A 21,260-nucleotide genomic window follows, 5' to 3' on the forward strand; every position below is an offset into this window, starting at 1 on the left:
AGCCCTCCCCCAGCATCGCTATCTCTGCCTCCAATGACACGGTCCAGTCACTATGGTCTGACACCACCCTTTCCACCTCCTGGATCATGGCACCTTGCGCTTTCAAGTGCTTCTCCACACAATCGAAAATCCTGCGAAGAGGGATTACAGCTCGCTCAATCGCACTGGACCAGTCCCGCTGCACCTCCTTTTGCGGTTAACAAAACTCCTCCTTGATAGGGTCGATCAACTGCTCCACAGAATGGCAGACGTGATGACTCTTCCCCCTCCGCCCTTTTTTCCACTGGTGCCTGCGCCAGGCATCTCTCACTCCAGAGCGAGGGCTCTCATTGACTTTTTCCGGGTGTGATACCCTGCCGACATTCCACCCTGGGTGACAAACCATCACCCTCCAATTGCTTCTCACCTCTTCCACAAAAATCCCCCGTTAACTGGGCAGAAAGGGCCAACACCGCCAAGCAGGAGGCACCTTGTGTGCGACCGATCAGACCGGGGCCCCCACCAGAAAGCCCCCCGACCGGTTTCTGAGCATTCATTACATGTGTGTTTTCCCCAGCTGCTATCTCTCCCTGAGACACCCAATGACCGCAATCTAAACCCACTATCAATTCAACTTTGGAATAAAAGCATGAGTTCCCTAAACCCAGTTCCCCAGCCGTCTTGCAGGACTTCTTACTGAAGAGCTTAGAACTCATGCCTTCATTCTCTGGCACGCAAACACTGACTAAACTGCTGTTCCCTGTGTCTCCCTGGACCCCTGTCGCTGAGCAACAGCACAGTTTATTTCCACTTTTGTGCTTATTTCTCCGAAATTTACTAAATTCCGAAACCCTTTGTAGCCCATGTCCTCACTTCAAGGGTTGTAAAACCTCATTAAAATGCATGTATATAAACAGGACCTCCTGGCCCCAAGCTCAAAATGAAACGAGAACCATGTTCCAGCGTTCTTAACGCACAAGTACCAAATATAAATTAACTTTAAATTGTTCCTAACAACAGTGTGAGGTATCTGTGCTTTTTCTGTTACAGCAACAGACGTTCATTGATTATCTCATCGCCAGTTAATCCAGCAAGTAGACTTTCAACCTCTTCGGAGAGCAGCCTTGAGCAATCATCAGTGGCTGCCACCCTATCGAAGGATGAGGCGTTACCACCTTTGACTCCATCCTCCACTGAAGATGCTACCCCACAAGCCCCAGCATCGAGTGAAGCAGAAGTACACCGAGAGACTCGCCCTGTTGTGGTGCCGACAAGCAACGAACCTCCGAAACCTCTTCCCCGTTTATCGTTAAGTAAGATCGAATCCCTAGAGCTGCCTTCTTCGGAGACACGATCGCCTTCAGAAGAACCAGACGCTGCAATTGCTTCGCCTGGAGATGTTTCACCCTCAACTGATGCTTCCGGAAATTCGAGGACAGAGTCCTCTGAGAAAATGATGCATACCCCTCCACCCGAAGCATCTAGAAGTGAGCCTTTGTCTTCAGAATCGGCATTGTCCAGGAATGAGTTGATCCATCCATCTAATACTGATGAAACTCCCTCGGAGATACTCGCTACCAATGCCTTGCCATTGCTTGAAAGCTCATCCAGAGTTTCTGTAGATGCCATCTCAACCAATGAAGATTTAACTTCTTCACCTTCTTCATCAGTTCAAAATTCTCCCGCAGACCCAGCTTCAAACCCGTGTGTAACCACGGCGACTGGGGAAGCCTCTCTGATGTTAAGCGCTGTGCCTCACAAAACCTCACAGCCTGAAGCTGTGGCTCCAGTGTGTGCTGAAGACACAACTTCCTCTGAAGATCAGGCACCTAACGAGGTGATCCTGGAAGCTAGCCCAGTGGTGCTTGAAGCCTCACAGGTCGAAGCCAAAGTCCAGGTTTCTACGGATGTCTCAGCTCTCTCGGAAGGTCAGCTATCTGGTGAGGTGGCTCACCAGGCCAGTCCTGTATCTCCTGGAAGCTCCGTGGTCGGCACTGAAACCCAAATCTCTACTGAACATAAAATAAATGGAGTGGCTATCCCAACCAGTCCGACAGCTCGTGAAGTGTCACAGCCTGACGCACAAGCTTATATCGAAGGGCTAACATCACCCAGTGCTCAGAACAAAGTGCCAACAGTTTCTCACCCAGATGAAGGTACCTCGATCCTCACGGAAAATGACTCCTCAGTTGCTCCACGGACCTGCGAACCTGCCGCGACCTCTGATCCAATATCTGTCGCTTCACCCCAGCCAGCACCTCCGGTAGGTAACGTGGAAATGGAAATTGTTTGTTGTCACAAGTAGGCTTCAAATGAAGTTACTGTGAAAAGCCCCTAGTCGCCACATTCCGGCGCCTGTTCGGGGAGGCTGGTACGGGAATTGCACCGTGCTGCTGGCCTGCCTTGGTTTGCTTTCAAAGCCAGCGATTTAGCCCTGTGCTAAACCAGCCCCTTTGTGGAGGGGAGGACGATCGCAAGCAGTTCGGCGAAATGAATTTAAGGAATGATTCACGCTCTCGAGATCCTGCCCAAAGGCAATCCAGACCCACCCCTGTGCTGACTGATGTTTTTAAAAAGAAGCGTTGATTCCGTTAACATGGAACACAGCAATGTGTAGAACAGTCCCAACTCCATACTAATGACAGCGGGGAATGTTTCTGTTTTAAGGTCCTCTTTATAGAACCTTGAGCAGATTAACCTATGCTCATACTTTAAGCAGCTCAGAATTGACCACATTTCAGTATAAAACATGTGTGACCTCTTTTGGGACATTGCAAATCAAGACGATACTGACATTTCCTCTGAGGCTGTTTATTGAAGTTGCAGAAAGCAGATCACTTCAATTCCCATTTTTCCTTCTTTATTCAACTTCTTTTCTCCTTACATCTTCCCAGACTTCCTCTCTTCAATTGCCATGCCTCCTTCCGCATCTAGATCAAGCACTCTGGTCTCCCAAATCCCAAACTCCACCTTCCGACTCTCTTGCTGTTTGACTACCCCTTGGATAAGGAATTCCATGATTCTATGATAATTCTACAGCTTCCCTCTCTGCCATTCCTTGCATCCTTCATCAAATCCATAGAATCCCTCCAGTGCAGAAGGAGGCCATTCAGCCCATCGGGTCTGCACTGACCTTCTGAAAGAGCACCCCACTCTCCCACCCCATCCCCGTAACCCCACCTAACCTGTACATCTTTGGACACTAAGGGCAATTTAACATGGCCAATCCACCTAACCTGCACATCTTTGGACACTAAGGGCAATTTAACACGGTCAATCCACATAACCTGCACATCTTTGGACACTAAGGGACAATTTAACACGGCCAATCCACCTAACCTGCACATCTTTGGACACTAAGGGACAATTTATCATGGCCAATCCACCTAACCTGTACATCTTTGGACACTAAGGCACAATTTAGCATGGCCAATCCACCTAACCTGCACATCTTTGGACACTATGGGACAATTTAACATGGCCAATCCACCGAACCTGTACATCTTTGGACACTAAGGCAATTTATCATGGCCAATCCACCTAACCTGCACATCTTTGGACACTAAGTGACAATTTAGCATGGCCAATCCACCTAACCTGCACATCTTTGGACACTAAGGGGCAATTTAACATCGCCAATCCACCTAACCTGCACATCTTTGGACAATAAGAGACAATTTAACACGGCCAACCCACCTAACCTGCACATCTTTGGACACCAAGGGACAATTTATCATGGTCAATCCACCTAACCTGCACATCTTTGGACACAAAGGGACAATTTATCATGGCCAATCCACCTAACCTGTACATCTTTGGACACTAAGGGACAATTTAACATGGCCAATCCACCTACCTGCACATCTTTGGACACTAAGGTACAATTTAACAGGTCCAATCTACCTAACCTGTACATCTTTGGACACTAAGGGACAATGTAGCATGGCCAATCCACCTAACCTGTACATCTTTGGACACTAAGGGACAATTTAACATGGCCAATCCACCTAACCTGCACATCTTTGGACACTAAGGGACAATTTAACATGGCCAATCCACCTAACCTGCACATCTTTGGACACTAAGGGACAATTTAACACGGCCAACCCACCTAACCTGCACATCTTTGGACACTAAGGGACAATTTATCACGGCTAATCCACCTAACCTGCACATCTTTGGACACTAGGGGACAATTTATCATGGCCAATCCACCTAACCTGCACATCTTTGGACACTGAGGGACAATTTAACACGGCCAATCCACCTAACCTGCACATGCCTGGACACTAAGGGACAATTTAACATGGCCAATCCACCTAACCTGTACATCTTTGGACACATAGGGACAATGTAGCATGGCCAATCCACCTAACCTGTACATCTTTGGACACTAAGGGACAATTTAACATGCCCAGTTCACCTAACCTGCACATCTTTGGACACTAAGGGACAATTTAACATGGCCAATCCACCTAACCTGCACATCTTTGGACACTAAGGGACAATTTAACATGGCCAATCCACCTAACCTGCACATCTTTGGACACTAAGGGACAATTTATCACGGCCAATCCACCTAACCTGCACATCTTTGGACACTAAGGGACAATTTATCATAGCCAATCCACCTAACCTGCACATCTTTGGACACTGAGGGACAATTTAACACGGCCAATCCACCTAACCTGCACATGCCTGGACACTAAGGGACAATTTAACATGGCCGATCCACCTAACCTGCACATCTTTGGACACTAAGGGACAATTTATCATGGCCAATCCACCTAACCTGTACATCTTTGGACACTAAGGGACAATTTATCATGGCCAATCCACCTAACCTGTACATCTTTGGACACTAAGGCACAATTTAGCATGGCCAATCCACCTAACCTGCACATCTTTGGACACTATGGGACAATTTAACATGGCCAATCCACCGAACCTGTACATCTTTGGACACTAAGGCAATTTATCATGGCCAATCCACCTAACCTGCACAACTTTGGACACTAAGTGACAATTTAGCATGGCCAATCCACCTAACCTGCACATCTTTGGACACTAAGGGGCAATTTAACATCGCCAATCCACCTAACCTGCACATCTTTGGACAATAAGAGACAATTTAACACGGCCAACCCACCTAACCTGCACATCTTTGGACACCAAGGGACAATTTATCATGGTCAATCCACCTAACCTGCACATCTTTGGACACAAAGGGACAATTTATCATGGCCAATCCACCTAACCTGTACATCTTTGGACACTAAGGGACAATTTAACATGGCCAATCCACCGACCTGCACATCTTTGGACACTAAGGTACAATTTAACAGGTCCAATCTACCTAACCTGTACATCTTTGGACACTAAGGGACAATTTAACATGGCCAATCCACCTAACCTGTACATCTTTGGACACTAAGGGACAATGTAGCATGGCCAATCCACCTAACCTGTACATCTTTGGACACTAAGGGACAATTTAACATGGCCAATCCACCTAACCTGCACATCTTTAGACACTAAGGGACAATTTAACATGGCCAATCCACCTAACCTGCACATCTTTGGACACTAAGGGACAATTTAACACAGCCAACCCACCTAACCTGCACATCTTTGGACACTAAGGGACAATTTATCACGGCCAATCCACCTAACCTGCACATCTTTGGACACTAGGGGACAATTTATCATGGCCAATCCACCTAACCTGCACATCTTTGGACACTGAGGGACAATTTAACACGGCCAATCCACCTAACCTGCACATGCCTGGACACTAAGGGACAACTTAACATGGCCAATCCACCTAACCTGTACATCTTTGGACACTAAGGGACAATGTAGCATGGCCAATCCACCTAACCTGTACATCTTTGGACACTAAGGGACAATTTAACATGGCCAGTTCACCTAACCTGCACATCTTTGGACACTAAGGGACAATTTAACATGGCCAATCCACCTAACCTGCACATCTTTGGACACTAAGGGACAATTTAACATGGCCAATCCACCTAACCTGCACATCTTTGGACACTAAGGGACAATTTATCATAGCCAATCCACCTAACCTGCACATCTTTGGACACTGAGGGACAATTTAACACGGCCAATCCACCTAACCTGCACATGCCTGGACACTAAGGGACAATTTAACATGGCCGATCCACCTAACCTGCACATCTTTGGACACTAAGGGACAATTTATCATGGCCAATCCACCTAACCTGTACATCTTTGGACACTAAGGGACAATTTATCATGGCCAATCCACCTAACCTGCACATCTTTGGACACTGAGGGACAATTTAACACGGCCAATCCACCTAACCTGCACATGCCTGGACACTAAGGGACAATTTATCATGGTCAATCCACCTAACCCGCACATCTTTGGACTGTGGGAGGAAACCGGAGCACCCGGAGGAAACCCACGCAGACACTGGGAGAACGTGCAGACTCCGCACAGTGACCCAAGGCCAGAATTGAACCCGGGTCCCTGGAGCTGTAAGGCAGCAGTGCTAACCACTGTGCTACCATGCCAATCCAAGGCACTGACTCGTTATGAGCAGCGTGACTGTCCCCAACACGCCTCCTGCCCAGTGTGCCATTGCTGATCCCGTGGACTGTGCCAGTGGATCAGCTCTCATCCCTCTCTCCTCATCGCCCTCCTGAATGTCCGTTCACGTGTGAACAAGGCCCTGATGAACTCATTGTGGATGATTAAATTGACACAGAAACCGGACCCCCTATTCCTCTGGCACTTTCACCCCCTTCAATCCTGTTCCTGTGCTGTATTCTTCTTTGTTCTTTTTTTGGCCAAGGGTGCTATCATGGTCGGCACGGGCTTGGAGGGCCGAAGGGCCTGTTCCTGTGCTGTATTCCTCTTTGTTCATTCTCACCTTGTTCCACCTCTCTCACCTTTCATTCAAATTCCTCGTTCTATACTGCCCTCAGAAGTACAATAAAAATGTTCTCATCAAGATTTCTTCACTGTATTCCTCCCTCGACCTCTGCACCGAACTACATCTTACCCTCGATTATTTTCGACCCCACCATGTTCTCCTGTCCTCTGAGTTCACTGCCCGCTTTATCCTCCCTAAATCTCTCCCTCGGTGTAAATTCTCCAACAATTATTCACGGCCACTCCCTTGGCCTTATTATCTCAAGTAGTCTTGCTACTCCCATTGCTTCAATCACAGGCCATCACTGATCACTTCTTTGTATTACTCACCTCATCACGCCCACTCCCCACATCACACTTTCACCCCCAGACCCTCCCTTCTCTCTCTATCTGTCCCTGGACACAGCTATCCCCTAATTCACCCCCAACGGCATTTTGAAACCTCAGCTGTTTACCCTTTGGCGTCCTGTGCACCATGACATTTGTGAAGCTACCGATTCACACAACCTCACCCTCACTCCTCCTTTGATGTCCTCGTCCCCAACAGAACCACCACTCTTTCCCTCACCTCAGACATTCCCCTGGGCACTATCCTCATCGCCACTCACTCGTGTCCAAGGGGTGGGGACAACTGGTTTCGCCTCCATACCAGATCTGTGTGGACCAATTAAAGCACTATCAGGTCCACTTCCTGTCTGCTAAAACTGTTCACTATTCCAGGATCATGTCAACATCATTCGTGACTCATTTTCCCCCCCTCCAACAATACGTGCGAGCTCTTCTGTCTTCTTTTGTCATGACGATCGGGATGATTTGATTGGCTTCCTCTGTTACGTCCCTCCTTTCCACTAGCCCCTGATCCGCCAACACCCCCTCCCCCCCGCCCCAGTAGGTGGGTTTAGCTCAGTTGGATGGACAGCTGGGTTGTGATGCAGAACGAGGCCAACAGCGTGGGTTCAATTCCCCGGACCGGCTGAGGTTATTCATGAAGGTCCCGCCTTCTCAACCTCGCCTGAGGTGTGGTGACCCTCGGGTTAGACCACCACCAGTCAACTCTCCCCCCTCACAGGGGAAAGAAGCCCACGGTCATCTGGGACTGTGGCGACTTGGCTGCGATTGGATGTATCTCACACAGCAGCAGACCGCAAATGACAACTAATACCGTTCCCTTTATCCCACAGGTTACCACTGCTGAGCACGAGGTGGAAGACAGCGGGGATATGGCTCAGGAAAGGAAAGATACATCCCAGACTTCTTCAGATAGCGAAGGGTTGGCCTTGGATGAAAGCAAAGCTATCCAGGGGTCACCTTGTGAAGAGATGCCAGTTGGATTCATGTATAAGGTACCAGAGCAGGGCATTCTCTCTGGTCTGCATTCTCGCACTCTCCCAACTGATCTATTTGCCCCTGCGATTGGGTAACGCAAGCAGGCCAGTATTTCCTCCCCACTCCTGCTTCACAACCAACCAGATAGGATGTAAATAGGGTGACGTGTAGAAGGACATTAGTGTAGCCGTTGTATTTTTACAGAAATCTGGCAGTTTCTACGTACACATTTACCAGGTGCCAGCCCATAAATCACCTGATTTATTGAATTCAGTTTCATAAATTCGCCAGATGGGATTTGACCTTCTGACCTCTAACTCCCTGCTCCAGTCCCAGAATTGCGAGGTGATTGTGCCTGTTTAATGTGTTTGCAGGAAACAGGACAAACTCCAGATCACTTCTGTAATTTGCCGAAAGGAACCCTTTCGCAGTTGTCAAATTTTCTGCCGGTTAATTTAACACAGTAGCTCCTGGAAACACAATATCAAACTTCAGGCCTTCACAAAGTCAATCATCCCCGTCACACACTCGGAGCACAAGCTGCCTCGTCTGGAGAGCTAGGTAGATGCATAGATAGACTCTGTGCCAACAACAGACATCTCTCCAAGCACTACTTCCTTCAGCTGTTCCTGTCCACTATACATACTTCCCTGTCGATGGCCCGCAGGCCTCTCTCCTGCTTCGGCCCATTAGGCCTCTCTCCTGCTTGGGCCCTTCAGGACTTTCTCCTTCCCAGGCCCCTCAGGCCACTCTCCTGCCAAGGCCCCCCAAGGCCTCTCTGCTTCCTAGGCCCCTGAGGCCTCTCTGCTTCCCTGCCATCTGAGGCCTCTCTTCTTCCCAATCCCCTCAGGCCTCACTCCTTCAAAGGCCCTCAAGCATCTCTCTTGCCCAGGGCCCCTTCAGGCCTCTCTCATTCCCAACCCCCTCAGGCCTCTCTCCTTCCCAGCCCCTTCAGGCCTCTCTCCTTCCCAGCCCCTTCAGGCCTCTCTCCTTCCTGTGCTGACTGATGTTTTTAAAAAGAAGCGTTGATTCCGTTAACATGGAACACAGCAATGTGTAGAACAGTCCCAACTCCAGACTAATAACAGCGGGGAATGTTTCTGTTTTAAGGTCCTCTTTATAGAACCTTGAGCAGATTAACCTCTGCTCATACTTTAAGCAGCTCAGAATTGACCACATTCCAGTATAAAACATGTGTGACCTCTTTTGGGACATTGCAAATCAAGACGATACTGACATTTCCTCTGAGGCTGTTTATTGAAGTTGCAGAAAGCAGATCACTTCAATTCCCATTTTTCCTTCTTTATTCAACTTCTTTTCTCCTTACATCTTCCCAGACTTCCTCTCTTCAATTGCCATGCCTCCTTCCGCATCTAGATCAGGCACTCTGGTCTCCCAAATCCCAAACTCCACCTTCCGACTCTCTTGCTGTTTGACTACCCCTTGGATAAGGAATTCCATGATTCTATGATAATTCTACAGCTTCCCTCTCTGCCATCCTTCATCAAATCCATAGAATCCCTCCAGTGCAGAAGGAGGCCATTCAGCCCATCGGGTCTGCACTGACCTTCTGAAAGAGCACCCCACTCTCGCACCCCATCCCCGTAACCCCACCTAACCTGTACATCTTTGGACACTAAGGGACAATTTAACACGGCCAATCCACCTAACCTGCACATCTTTGGACACTAACGGACAATTTATCATGGCCAATCCACCTAACCTGTACATCTTTGGACACTAAGGGACAATTTAACATGGCCAATCCACCTAACCTGTACATCTTTGGACACTAAGGGACAATTTATCATGGCCAATCCACCTAACCTGCACATCTTTGGACACTAAGGGACAATTTAACACGGCCAACCCACCTAACCTGCACATCTTTGGACACTAAGGGACAATTTAACATGGCCAATCCACCAAACCTGTACATCTTTGGACACTAAGGGACAATTTATCATGGCCAATCCACCTAACCTGCACATCTTTGGACATGAAGGGACAATTTAACACGGCCAACCCACCTAACCTGCACATCTTTGGACACTAAGGGACAATTTAACATGGCCAACCCACCTAACCTGCACATCTTTGGACACTCAGGGACAATTTATCATGGCCAATCCACCTAACCTGTACATCTTTGGACATGAAGGGACAATTTAACACGGCCAACCCACCTAACCTGCACATCTTTGGACACTAAGGGACAATTTAACATGGCCAATCCACCAAACCTGTACATCTTTGGACACTAAGGGACAATTTATCATGGCCAATCCACCTAACCTGTACATCTTTGGACACTAAGGGACAATTTATCATGGCCAATCCACCTAACCTGCACATCTTCGGACTGTGGGAGGAAACCGGAGCACCCGGAGGAAACCCACGCAGACACGGGGAGAACGTGCAGACTCCGCACAGACAGTGACCCAAGGCCAGAATCGAACCCAGGTTCCTGGCACTGTGAGGCAGTACTGCTAACCACTGTGCCACTGTTTTTGTTTCCCGCCCGCCCGCACTCCTCAGCCCTGACCTGGGGGTCGAAGCTCGCTGCGCTGCTCCAGTTCACGGCTGTTGGTGAGCGCCTGCTCCTCGCCTCGCTCATATTTCTACTTTTCGTGTCAAGGTGACATCTCAGGTTAGGCTCACAGCATTCACCCAAAGTAGACGTCTCCAGTCACCATGAGCTGCTATTGGCCATCACTGAGCAACTCTGGCTTGGGGGTGAGGAAAGAGTGCGACATTCAAAGTCCCTGAAAGCTAAATTGCTACGTCAATCATTCTGTGCACCTGTGCTTTTCAATTCAGGCGGGATGACTGATATTTGATCTGCACTGTCTTTTATAAAGGTCAAAGCGACACACAGCTCGTGTGAGGAAGAACACTTACAGTTCACTGAGGGGGACATTCTCCTGGTTCTCTCGTGTAATGACACTGAAATCCAGGTGAGCTGATTGTGATGAACACAGTAAAGTACCTGCTACCTGGTGAAGCCAATCGCTGCTCAGCCCATCTCCCACTGACTGGAAGAATTGGATTCCGGACAGTTTCAATCATTTCACAAGTGACTGGGCACCGACACAGATCAACATTGGTTTCATCTGCAGCAATCACAGACAGCCAATGGCTGTGAAGAAATTGAAAGCTCAGTACTGCACCCCAGTGTTATACAGCGACAGACCCGTCCCCACCAGTACTGTACCCCAGTGTTACACAGTGACAGACCCGTCCCCACCAGTACTGTACCCCAGTGTTATACAGTGACAGACCCGTCCCCACCAGTACTGTACCCCAGTGTTATACAGTGACAGACCCGTCCCCACCAGTACTGTACCCCAGTGTTATACAGTGACAGACCCGTCCCCACCAGTACCGTACCCCAGTGTTATACAGTGACAGACCCGTCCCCACCAGTACTGTCCCCCAGTGTTATACAGTGACAGACCCGTCCCCACCAGTACTGTACCCCAGTGTTATACAGTGACAGACCCGTCCCCACCAGTACTGTACCCCAGTGTTATACAGTGACAGACCCGTCCCCACCAGTACTGTACCCCAGTGTTATACAGTAACAGACCCGTCCCCACCAGTACCGTACCCCAGTGTTATACAGTGACAGACCCGTCCCCACCAGTACTGTACCCCAGTGTTATACAGTGACAGACCCGTCCCCACCAGTACTGTACCCCAGTGTTATACAGTGACAGACCCGTCCCCACCAGTACTGTACCCCAGTGTTATACAGTGACTGACCCGTCCCCACCAGTACTGTACCCCAGTGTTATACAGTGACAGACCCGTCCCCACCACTACTGTACCCCAGTGTTACACAGTGACAGACCCGTCCCCACCAGTACTGTACCCCAGTGTTATACAGCGACAGACCCGTCCCCACCAGTACTGTACCCCAGTGTTATACAGTGACTGACCCGTCCCCACCAGTACTGTACCCCAGTGTTACACAGTGACAGACCCGTCCCCACCGGTACTGTACCCCAGTGTTATACAGCGACAGACCCGTCCCCACCAGTACTGTACCCCAGTGTTATACAGTGACAGACCCGGCCCCACCAGTACTGTACCGCAGTGTTATACAGTAACAGACCCGTCCCCACCAGTACTGTACCCCAGTGTTATACAGTGACAGACCCGTCCCCACCAGTACTGTACTCCAGTGTTACACAGTGACAGACCCGTCCCCACCAGTACTGTACCCCAGTGTTATACAGCGACAGACCCGTCCCCACCAGTACTGTACCCCAGTGTTACACAGTGACAGACCCGTCCCCACCAGTACTGTACCCCAGTGTTATACAGCGACAGACCCGTCCCCACCAGTACTGTACCCCAGTGTTATACAGTGACAGGCCCGTCCCCACCAGTACTGTACCCAGTGTTATACAGTGACAGACCCGTCCCCACCAGTACTGTACCCCAGTGTTACACAGTGACAGACCCGTCCCCACCAGTACTGTACCCCAGTGTTATACAGTGACAGACCCGTCCCCACCAGTACTGTACCCCAGTGTTATACAGTGACAGACCCGTCCCCACCAGTACTGTACCCCAGTGTTATACAGTGACAGACCCGTCCCCACCAGTACTGTACCCCAGTGTTATACAGTAACAGACCCGTCCCCACCAGTACCGTACCCCAGTGTTATACAGTGACAGACCCGTCCCCACCAGTACTGTACCCCAGTGTTATACAGTGACAGACCCGTCCCCACCAGTACTGTACCCCAGTGTTATACAGTGACAGACCCGTCCCCACCAGTACTGTACCCCAGTGTTATACAGTGACTGACCCGTCCCCACCAGTACTGTACCCCAGTGTTATACAGTGACAGACCCGTCCCCACCACTACTGTACCCCAGTGTTACACAGTGACAGACCCGTCCCCACCAGTACTGTACCCCAGTGTTATACAGCGACAGACCCGTCCCCACCAGTACTGTACCCCAGTGTTATACAGTGACTGACCCGCCCCCACCAGTACTGTACCCCAGTGTTACACAGTGACAGACCCGTCCCCACCGGTACTGTACCCCAGTGTTATACAGCGACAGACCCGTCCCCACCAGTACTGTACCCCAGTGTTATACAGTGACAGACCCGGCCCCACCAGTACTGTACCGCAGTGTTATACAGTAACAGACCCGTCCCCACCAGTACTGTACCCCAGTGTTATACAGTGACAGACCCGTCCCCACCAGTACTGTACTCCAGTGTTACACAGTGACAGACCCGTCCCCACCAGTACTGTACCCCAGTGTTATACAGCGACAGACCCGTCCCCACCAGTACTGTACCCCAGTGTTACACAGTGACAGACCCGTCCCCACCAGTACTGTACCCCAGTGTTATACAGCGACAGACCCGTCCCCACCAGTACTGTACCCCAGTGTTATACAGTGACAGGCCCGTCCCCACCAGTACTGTACCCAGTGTTATACAGTGACAGACCCGTCCCCACCAGTACTGTACCCCAGTGTTACACAGTGACAGACCCGTCCCCACCAGTACTGTACCCCAGTGTTATACAGTGACAGACCCGTCCCCACCAGTACTGTACCCCAGTGTTATACAGTGACAGACCCGTCCCCACCAGTACTGTACCCCAGTGTTATACAGTGACAAACCCGTCCCCACCAGTACTGTACCCCAGTGTTATACAGTGACAGACCCGTCCCCACCAGTACTGTACCCCAGTGTTATACAGTGACAGACCCGTCCCCACCAGTACTGTACCCCAGTGTTATACAGTGACAGACCCGTCTCCACCAGTACTGTACCCTAGTGTTATACAGTGACAGACCCGTCCCCACCAGTACTGTACCCCAGTGTTATACAGTGACAGACCCGTCTCCACCAGTACTGTACCCCAGTGTTATACAGTGACAGACCCGTCTCCACCAGTACTGTACCCTAGTGTTATACAGTGACAGACCCGTCCCCACCAGTACTGTACCCCAGTGTTACACAGCGACAGACCCATCCCCACCAGTACTGTACCCCAGTGTTATACAGTGACAGACCCGTCCCCACCAGTACTGTACCCCAGTGTTATACAGTGACAGACCCGTCCCCACCAGTACTGTACCCCAGTGTTATACAGTGACAAACCCGTCCCCAACAGTACTGTACCCCAGTGTTATACAGTGACAGACCCATCCCCACCAGTACTGTACCCCAGTGTTATACAGTGACAGACCCGTCCCCACCAGTACTGTACCCCAGTGTTATACAGTGACAGACCCGTCCCCACCAGTACTGTACCCCAGTGTTATACAGTGACAGACCCGTCCCCACCAGTACTGTACCCCAGTGTTATACAGTGACAGACCCGTCCCCACCAGTACTGTACCCTAGTGTTATACAGTGACAGACCCGTCCCCACCAGTACTGTACCCCAGTGTTACACAGCGACAGACCCGTCCCCACCAGTACTGTACCCCAGTGTTATACAGTGACAGACCCGTCCCCACCAGTACTGTACCCCAGTGTTATACAGTGACAGACCCGTCCCCACCAGTACTGTACCTCAGTGTTATACAGTGACAGACCCGTCCCCACCAGTACTGTACCCCAGTGTTATACAGTGACAGACCCGTCCCCACCAGTACTGTACCCCAGTGTTATACAGTGACAGACCCGTCCCCACCAGTACTGTACCCCAGTGTTATACAGTGACAGACCCGTCCCCACCAGTACTGTACCCCAGTGTTATACAGTGACAGACCCGTCCCCACCAGTACTGTATCCCAGTGTTATACAGTGACAGACCCGTCCCCACCAGTACTGGACCCCAGTGTTATACAGTGACAGACCCGTTCCCACCAGTACTGTACCCCAGTGTTATAGTGACAGACCCCTCCCCACCAGTACTGTACCCCAGTGTTATACAGTGACAGACCCTTCCCCACCAGTACTGTACCGCAGTGTTATACAGTGACAGACCCGTCCCGACCAGTACTATACCCCAGTGTTACACAGTGACAGAACCGTCCCCACCAGTACTGTACCCCAGTGTTATACAGTGACAGACCCGTCCCCACCAGTACTGTACCCCAGTGTTATACAGCGACAGACCCGTCCCCATTAGTACTGTACCCCAGTGTTACACAGTGACAGACCCGTCCCCACCAGTACTGTACCCCAGTGTTATACAGTGACAGACCCGTCCCCACCAGTACTGTACCCCACTGTTATACAGTGACAGACCCATCCCCACCAGTACTGTACCCCAGTGTTATACAGTGACAGGCCCGTCCCCACCAGTACTGTACCCCAGTGTTATACAGCGACAGACCCGTCCCCACCAGTACTGTACCCCAGTGTTATACAGTGACAGACCCGTCCCCACCAGTACTGTACCTCAGTGTTATACAGTGACAGACCCGTCCCCACCAGTACTGTACCCCAGTGTTATACAGTGACAGACCCGTCCCCACCAGTACTGTACCCCAGTGTTATACAGTGACAGACCCGTCCCCAGCAGTACTGTACCCCAGTGTTATACAGTGACAGACCCGTCCCCACCAGTACTGTATCCCAGTGTTATACAGTGACAGACCCGTCCCCACCAGTACTGGACCCCAGTGTTATACAGTGACAGACCCGTTCCCACCAGTACTGTACCCCAGTGTTATAGTGACAGACCCGTCCCCACCAGTACTGTACCCCAGTGTTATACAGTGACAGACCCTTCCCCACCAGTACTGTACCGCAGTGTTATACAGTGACAGACCCGTCCCCACCAGTACTGTACCCCAGTGTTATACAGTGACAGAACCGTCCCCACCAGTACTGTACCCCAGTGTTATACAGTGACAGACCCGTCCCCACCAGTACTGTACCCCAGTGTTATACAGTGACAGACCCGTCCCCACCAGTACTGTACCCCAGTGTTATACAGCGACAGACCCGTCCCCATTAGTACTGTACCCCAGTGTTACACAGTGACAGACCCGTCCCCACCAGTACTGTACCCCAGTGTTATACAGTGACAGACCCGTCCCCACCAGTACTGTACCCCACTGTTATACAGTGACAGACCCATCCCCACCAGTACTGTACCCCAGTGTTATACAGTGACAGGCCCGTCCCCACCAGTACTGTACCCCAGTGTTATACAGCGACAGACCCGTCCCCACCAGTACTGTACCTCAGTGTTATACAGTGACAGACCCGTCCCCACCAGTACTGTACCCCAGTGTTATACAGTGACAGACCCGTCCCCACCAGTACTGTACCCCAGTGTTATACAGCGACTGACCCGTCCCCACCAGTACTGTACCCCAGTGTTATACAGTGACAGACCCATCCCCACCAGTACTGTACCCCAGTGTTATTCAGTGACAGACCCATCCCCACCAGTACTGTACCCCAGTGTTATACAGTGACAGACCCGTCTCCATCAGTACTGTACCCCAGTGTTATAGTGACAGACCCGTCCCCACCAGTACTGTACCCCAGTGTTATACAGCGACAGACCCGTCCCCACCAGTACTGTACCCCAGTGTTATACAGTGACAGACCCGTCCCCACCAGTACTGTATCCCAGTGTTATACAGTGACAGACCCGTCCCCACCAGTACTGGACCCCAGTGTTATACAGTGACAGACCCGTTCCCACCAGTACTGTACCCCAGTGTTATAGTGACAGACCCCTCCCCACCAGTACTGTACCCCAGTGTTATACAGTGACAGACCCTTCCCCACCAGTACTGTACCGCAGTGTTATACAGTGACAGACCCGTCCCCACCAGTACTGTACCCCAGTGTTATACAGTGACAGAACCGTCCCCACCAGTACTGTACCCCAGTGTTATACAGTGACAGACCCGTCCCCACCAGTACTGTACCCCAGTGTTATACAGTGACAGACCCGTCCCCACCAGTACTGTACCCCAGTGTTATACAGCGACAGACCCGTCCCCATTAGTACTGTACCCCAGTGTTACACAGTGACAGACCCGTCCCCACCAGTACTGTACCCCAGTGTTATACAGTGACAGACCCGTCCCCACCAGTACTGTACCCCACTGTTATACAGTGACAGACCCATCCCCACCAGTACTGTACCCCAGTGTTATACAGTGACAGGCCCGTCCCCACCAGTACTGTACCCCAGTGTTATACAGCGACAGACCCGTCCCCACCAGTACTGTACCTCAGTGTTATACAGTGACAGACCCGTCCCCACCAGTACTGTACCCCAGTGTTATACAGTGACATACCCGTCCCCACCAGTACTGTACCCCAGTGTTATACAGCGACAGACCCGTCCCCACCAGTACTGTACCCCAGTGTTATACAGTGACAGACCCATCCCCACCAGTACTGTACCCCAGTGTTATACAGTGACAGACCCGTCCCCACCAGTACTGTACCCCAGTGTTATACAGTGACAGACCCGTCTCCATCAGTACTGTACCCCAGTGTTATAGTGACAGACCCGTCCCCACCAGTACTGTACCCCAGTGTTATACAGCGACAGACCCGTCCCCACCAGTACTGTACCCCAGTGTTATACAGTGACAGACCCGTCCCCATCAGTACTGTACCCCAGTGTTATAGTGACAGACCCGTCCCCACCAGTACTGTACCCCAGTGTTATACAGTGACAGACCCGTCCCCACCAGTACTGTACCCCAGTGTTATAGTGACAGACCCGTCCCCACCAGTACTGTACCCCAGTGTTATACAGTGACAGACCCGTCCCCACCAGTACTGTACCCCAGTGTTATACAGTGAGAGACCCGTCCCCATCAGTACTGTACCCCAGTGTTATACAGTGACAGACCCGTCCCCACCAGTACTGTACCCCAGTGTTATACAGTGACAGACTCGTCCCCACCAGTACTGTACCCCAGTGTTACACAGTGACAGACCCGTCCCCACCTGTACTGTACCCCAGTGTTACACAGTGACAGACCCGTCCCCACCAGTACTGTACCCCAGTGTTACACAGTGACAGACCCGTCCCCACCAGTACTGTACCCCAGTGTTATACAGTGACAGACCCGTCCCCACCAGTACTGTACCCCAGTGTTATACAGTGTCAGATCCGTCCCCACCAGTACTGTACCCCAGTGTTATACAGTGACAGACCCGTCCCCACCAGTACTGTACCCCAGTGTTATACAGTGACAGACCCGTCCCCACCAGTACTGCACCCCAGTGTTATACAGTGACAGACCCGTCCCCACCAGTACTGTACCCCAGTGTTATACAGTGACAGACCCGTCCCCACCAGTACTGTACCCCAGTGTTACACAGTGACAGACCCGTCCCCACCAGTACTGTACCCCAGTGTTATACAGCGACAGACCCGTCCCCACCAGTACTGTACCCCAGTGTTATACAGAGACAGACCCGTCCCCACCAGTACTGTACCCCAGTGTTATACAGTGACAGCCCCGTCCCCACCAGTACTGTACCCCAGTGTTATACAGACAGACCCGTCCCCACCAGTACTGTACCCCAGTGTTATACAGACAGACCCGTCCCCACCAGTACTGTGCCCCAGTGTTATACAGTGACAGACCCATCCCCACCAGTACTGTATCCCAGTGTTATACAGTGACAGACCCGTCCCCACCAGTACTGTACCCCAGTGTTATACAGTGACAGACCCGTCCCCACCAGTACTGTATCCCAGTGTTATACAGTGACAGACCCGTTCCCACCAGTACTGTACCCCAGTGTTATACAGCGACAGACCCATCCCCACCAGTACTGTACCCCAGTGTTATACAGTGACAGACCTGTCCCCACCAGTACTGTACCCCAGTGTTATACAGAGACAGACCCGTCCCCACCAGTACTGTACCCCAGTGTTATACAGTGACAGACTCGTTCCCACCAGTACTGTACCCCAGTGTTATACAGTGACAGACCCGTCCCCACCAGTACTGTACCCCAGTGTTATACAGTGACAGACCCGTCCCCACCAGTACTGTATCCCAGTGTTATACAGTGACAGACCCGTCCCCACCAGTACTGTACCCCAGTGTTATACAGTGACAGACCCGTCTCCACCAGTACTGTACCCCAGTGTTATACAGTGACAGACCCATTCCCCACCAGTACTGTACCCCAGTGTTATACAGTGACAGACCCGTCCCCACCAGTACTGTACCCCAGTGTTATACAGTGACAGACCCGTCCCCACCAGTACTGTACCCCAGTGTTACACAGTGACAGACCCGTCCCCACCAGTACTGTACCCCAGTGTTATACAGTGACAGACCCGTCCCCACCAGTACTGTACCCCAGTGTTATACAGAGACAGACACGTCCCCACCAGTACTGTACCCCAGTGTTATACAGCGACAGACCCGTCCCCACCAGTACTGTACCCCAGTGTTATACAGTGACAGACCCGTCCCCACCAGTACTGTACCCCAGTGTTATACAGTGACAGACCCGTCCCCACCAGTACTGTACCCCAGTGTTATACAGAGACAGACCCGTCCCCACCAGTACTGTACCCCAGTGTTATACAGTGACAGACCCATCCCCACCAGTACTGTATCCCAGTGTTATACAGTGACAGACCCGTCCCCACCAGTACTGTACCCTAGTTTTATACAGCGACAGACCCGTCCCCACCAGTACTGTACCCCAGTGTTATACAGTGACATACCCGTCCCCACCAGTACTGTACCCCAGTGTTATACAGCGACAGACCCGTCCCCACCAGTACTGTACCCCAGTGTTATACAGTGACAGACCCGTCCCCACCAGCACTGTACCCCAGTGTTATACAGTTACAGACCCGTCCCCAACAGTACTGTACCCCAGTGTTACACAGTGACAGACCCATCCCCACCAGCACTGTACCCCAGTGTTATACAGTGACAGACCCGTCCCCACCAGTACTGTACCCCAGTGTTATACAGTGACAGACCCACCCCCACCAGTACTGTACCCCAGTGTTATACAGTGACAGAACCGTCTCCACCAGTACTGTATCCCAGTGTTATACAGCGACAGACCCATCCCCACCAGTACTGTACCCCAGTGTTATACAGTGACAGACTCGTTCCCACCAGTACTGCACCCCAGTGTTATACAGAGACAGACCCGTCCCCACCAGTACTGTACCCCAGTGTTATACAGTGACAGACCCGTCCCCACCAGTACCGTACCCCAGTGTTATACAGTGACAGACTCGTTCCCACCAGTACTGCACCCCAGTGTTATACAGAGACAGACCCGTCCCCACCAGTACTGTACCCCAGTGTTATACAGTGACAGACTCGTTCCCACCAGTACTGCACCCCAGTATTACACAGTGACAGACCCGTCCCCACCAGTACTGTACCCCAGTGTTATACAGTGACAGACTCGTTCCCACCAGTACTGCACCCCAGTATTACACAGTGACAGACCCGTCCCCACCAGTACCGTACCCCAGTGTTATACAGTGACAGACTCGTTCCCACCAGTACTGCACCCCAGTGTTATACAGAGACAGACCCGTCCCCACCAGTACTGTACCCCAGTGTTGTACAGCGACAGACCCGTCCCCACCAGTACTGTACCCCAGTGTTATACAGTGACAGAACCGTCCCCACCAGTACTGTACCCCAGTGTTATACAGTGACAGACCCGTCCCCACCAGTACTGTACCCCAGTGTTATACAGTGACAGACCCGTCCCCACCAGTACTGTACCCCAGTGTTATACAGTGACAGACCCATTCCCCACCAGTACTGTACCCCAGTGTTATACAGTGACAGACCAGTCCCCACCAGTACTGTACCCCAGTGTTATACAGTGACAGACCCGTCCCCACCAGTACTGTACCCCAGTGTTATACAGTGACAGACCCGTCCCCACCAGTACTGTATCCCAGTGTTATACAGTGACAGACCCGTCCCCACCAGTACTGTACCCCAGTGTTATACAGCGACAGACCCGTCCCCACCAGTACTGTACCCCAGTGTTATACAGTGACAGACCCGTCCCCACCAGTACTGTACCCCAGTGTTATACAGTGACACACCC

General features: G+C 51.2%; 1 protein-coding gene across 2 annotated transcripts in view; it reads left to right on the forward strand.

Moving 5' to 3' along the window:
* The window catches only part of LOC140405312 (uncharacterized), a 266,780-nt gene that overhangs the window by 222,833 nt on the left and 22,687 nt on the right, over positions 1 to 21,260 (forward strand). For both annotated transcript variants that reach the window (XM_072493602.1, XM_072493603.1), the window contains 3 exons: positions 1,030 to 2,242; positions 8,083 to 8,244; positions 11,089 to 11,184. In XM_072493602.1, the coding sequence (XP_072349703.1) occupies positions 1,030 to 2,242; positions 8,083 to 8,244; positions 11,089 to 11,184 (1,471 nt within the window). The remainder of the gene's footprint in view (positions 1 to 1,029; positions 2,243 to 8,082; positions 8,245 to 11,088; positions 11,185 to 21,260) is intronic.

Source organism: Scyliorhinus torazame, chromosome X (assembly GCF_047496885.1).
Source record: "Scyliorhinus torazame isolate Kashiwa2021f chromosome X, sScyTor2.1, whole genome shotgun sequence".
NCBI classification, from domain to species: Eukaryota; Metazoa; Chordata; class Chondrichthyes; order Carcharhiniformes; family Scyliorhinidae; genus Scyliorhinus; species Scyliorhinus torazame.